The 3,286-nt window shown below is 35.1% G+C and overlaps 1 protein-coding gene across 1 annotated transcript; it reads left to right on the top strand.

Moving 5' to 3' along the window:
* The first annotated feature begins 749 nt into the window (after window positions 1–749).
* Window positions 750–2,101, top strand: LOC107591460 (60S acidic ribosomal protein P0-like). The gene is made up of 2 exons (XM_016280606.1): window positions 750–965; window positions 1,879–2,101. Exons 1-2 carry the CDS (start codon window positions 843–845, stop codon window positions 2,095–2,097), a joined length of 342 nt encoding a protein of 113 aa, XP_016136092.1. The 5' UTR covers window positions 750–842; the 3' UTR covers window positions 2,098–2,101.
* The last annotated feature ends 1,185 nt before the right edge of the window (window positions 2,102–3,286 follow it).

Here is a 3,286-nt window from a genome sequence, read left to right as displayed (position 1 = left end):
TTACATATTTTAAGACCACCGTTGTGCCTCATTCAGTTTAGCAGTGAAGCTCAACATTGTTTGGTCTAATTTCTTTATAAAATATAGAATTTTTTTAAATATTTATTTAACACATTTTCTTTACAATTTTGACTTCCAATGATTATGAAGACAATATTAAATATTTTAAATATATATATTTTTTTAATTATAAATACCTTATTTTAAGTGTATTCTTTTTTTGTTTTAGAAAAATTTAAAATATTTTATATATAGATATATATATTATTTATTATTATATTTTTTTTTACATATTTTAAGACAACCGTTGTGCCTCATTCAGTTTAGCAGTGAAGCTCAACATTGTTTGGTCTAATAATTTCTTTATAAAATATAGAATTAAAAAACATTTTTATTTAAATAACATTTTCTTTATATTTAAAATATATAGTCAAGGATTTTTTTTTCCTCCAGTCAGTGCGGATCAAATAATTGATCTTATCTTAATCTTGAGATTAATTAATTTTTTACGCAAAAAAATTATGAAATTGATCTGTTAACATGTTTTCAACCAGTTTAAATATTCAAGGTCATTACAAATGCTGATCCAGAGATGCAGGATAAGTTATAGACCGGCTGTGGCAGTGCTGGTTTATCGTTCCCCCTGCACAAATAAACCTGTTTCCTTCTATCCCTGTGTGTTTGCATCCCACGGCTCACAGGGACGCTTGGTCTCAGACACTTTTAGATTTCTCCTGTAAATATTGCAAATGAACTAAACTGTCCTCTTCTGGCCACAGAGCGACGTTCAGCTGATCAAACATGGAGACAAGGTGGGCGCCAGCGAGGCCACGCTGCTCAACATGCTGAACATCTCGCCCTTCTCTTACGGGCTGATCATCCAGCAGGTGTATGATAACGGCAGCGTCTACAGCCCCGAGGTGCTGGACATCACTGAAGACGCCCTGCACAAGAGGTTCCTGGAGGTCAGTTCAGTTAATGCTACTCGTGCTTGTGTTGGGATTAGACCTGAAAGAGAAATGACCGCTCAAGACGCTAATTATCAGATTTTTGGGGGCCCCAGGTGATGGTTGTATGTGTGAAGATGCAGGATAAGTTATAGACCGGCTGTGGCAGTGCTGGTTTATCGTTCCCCCTGCACAAATAAACCTGTTTCCTTCTATCCCTGTGTGTTTGCATCCCACGGCTCACAGGGACGCTTGGTCTCAGACACTTTTATTATTTTTTTTCAGTGTGTTTTAGTTACGTTTTAATTGTACTTCTTTTTCTTAATGATTTATTTTAATTATTATAATTTGTTTAACAGTTTTTTTTTGTTTAAATAGGAAATTAAAACTAAAATATAATGTTAGAGTTAAAATAAGTAACATAATTGTGTTAATATTTACTTGTGTATATAGAATTGTATTAAAAATACAATTTAATTTATATTTTAATATAGATATTAATTTTAGTTTAATTGATCATTTTAAACACTCTTTTTATTTTAATAAAACGGGGTAATTTGTTAATTAGACTTTAAATTCAATTTACTCTTACTCGAAAATCTAAATTATATACTTGTAGTATTTAATGTTTAAATAACTATATAATTTAAACTACTTTAAATAAAACATACATTTAAATCTTTTTATTTAATTTTTTTTACTTATTAAATTATTTTTTCCATTTTAGCTTTCCCCCCTTTCATATAAAGTGAAGTGTTTTGAATATTAAAAAAAAAATTGATGTAAAAATTGTTTAACTAAATATAATTTCATAAAAAATCAATGTTAAATTTTTTGTGGTTTTTTTACATTTTAATGTCATCCCCCTTTCAGGCTGTATAAAGTGTTTATTCCCTGACGTCTGTGTAACTTGTCCATCTCTTCTGTTCAGGGTGTGAGGAACATCGCCAGTGTGTGTCTGCAGATCGGCTACCCGACGCTCGCCTCCATCCCTCACTCCATCATCAACGGATACAAGAGGGTCCTGGCCGTCGCCGTGGAAACGGACTGCTCCTTCCCATTGGCTGAGAAGGTAAAGCTCAGATCTCACACAGAAGTGCTGCTGCTGCAGGTTAGGTTACGAAACGGCTGGTCCGTGGCATTCTGTTGATCAATCCTGCACTATTCCATGTCTGTCCACGTGTTAAAGGGGTCCTATTATCAGGGGTGCACATAAGTGGTCCGCAGGTCGACATGCGCAACCAAAATAAAAAATGCCTTGTGTAAATAAGTTCTGACAGCACATTTGCGTAGCGACATGATTGACCGCTGTTAATGCACAATCACCATTTTAGATCGTCAAACTACTGTATAAGATTTCTGTTCAAACTGAAAGCATAAATCTAGGCGATTCGCTGCGGTTTCTTCAAAGCACAATCCAAAGCTGTGACATGCATCGATGGCTAGCTCCAAACCCTGGCCTAATGGTTAGAGTTTGTTTCTGTACAATCGGGGTGTTTAAAATGGTTTCACTAAACAGGCCACAGAAATCACTTAAATTTGGCTGATGCTTTTATCCGAAGCAGTTCACGTGTTAAAGGGGTCCTATTATCAGGGGTGCACATAAGTGGTCCACAGGTCGACATGCGCGACCAAAATAAAAAATGCCCTGTGTAAATAAGTTCTGACAGCACATTTGCGTAGCGACATGATTGACCGCTGTTAATGCACAATCACCATTTTAGATCGTCAAACTACTGTATAAGATTTCTGTTCAAACTGAAAGCATAAATCTAGGCGATTCGCTGCGGTTTCTTCAAAGCACAATCCAAAGCTGTGACATGCATCGATGGCTAGCTCCAAACCCTGGCCTAATGGTTAGAGAGTCCAACTCATAACCCAAAGGTTGTGGGTTCGAGTCTCGTACCGGCAGGGATTGTAGGTGGGCCGGCAACCCGCCAAAATAAAAGCCTGCTGATTTTAAGTGCGAAAAAGATGAGAAAAAAAGGTAAATACTTTATTTTTTTTTATTTTTTTTTGTTTACTATAAAGTAGTTGCATTTGTATTTAATACTTCCCGTTAATTTTAAAATATAGTATCACACATTTAGTTTATTTTATTTAAAAAAAAGTGCAATATTATCATCAGTCTTTATTTTTTGAATAGTTCTATTTAATGCAATGTGAGGGCCACACCAAATCTCATATGAGGACCACGCTGAAAAACTTATGTGCACCCCTGCCTATTATGCCCTTTTACGAAGTCTTGATTTCGTTTTTTGGGTGTACAAGAGTAGCTATTCATGCAGCTTGACTGTTCCAAGAACGCTCTTTTTTTATTAAATTTGTTTTAGTAACTA

The sequence above is a fragment of the Sinocyclocheilus grahami genome, unplaced genomic scaffold (assembly GCF_001515645.1).
Source record: "Sinocyclocheilus grahami isolate Dianchi unplaced genomic scaffold, SAMN03320097.WGS_v1.1 scaffold142.1, whole genome shotgun sequence".
Lineage (NCBI taxonomy): Eukaryota > Metazoa > Chordata > Actinopteri > Cypriniformes > Cyprinidae > Sinocyclocheilus > Sinocyclocheilus grahami.
The sequence above is the reverse complement of the archived record's forward strand: the minus strand, read 5'-3'. Positions and strand labels throughout refer to the sequence as shown.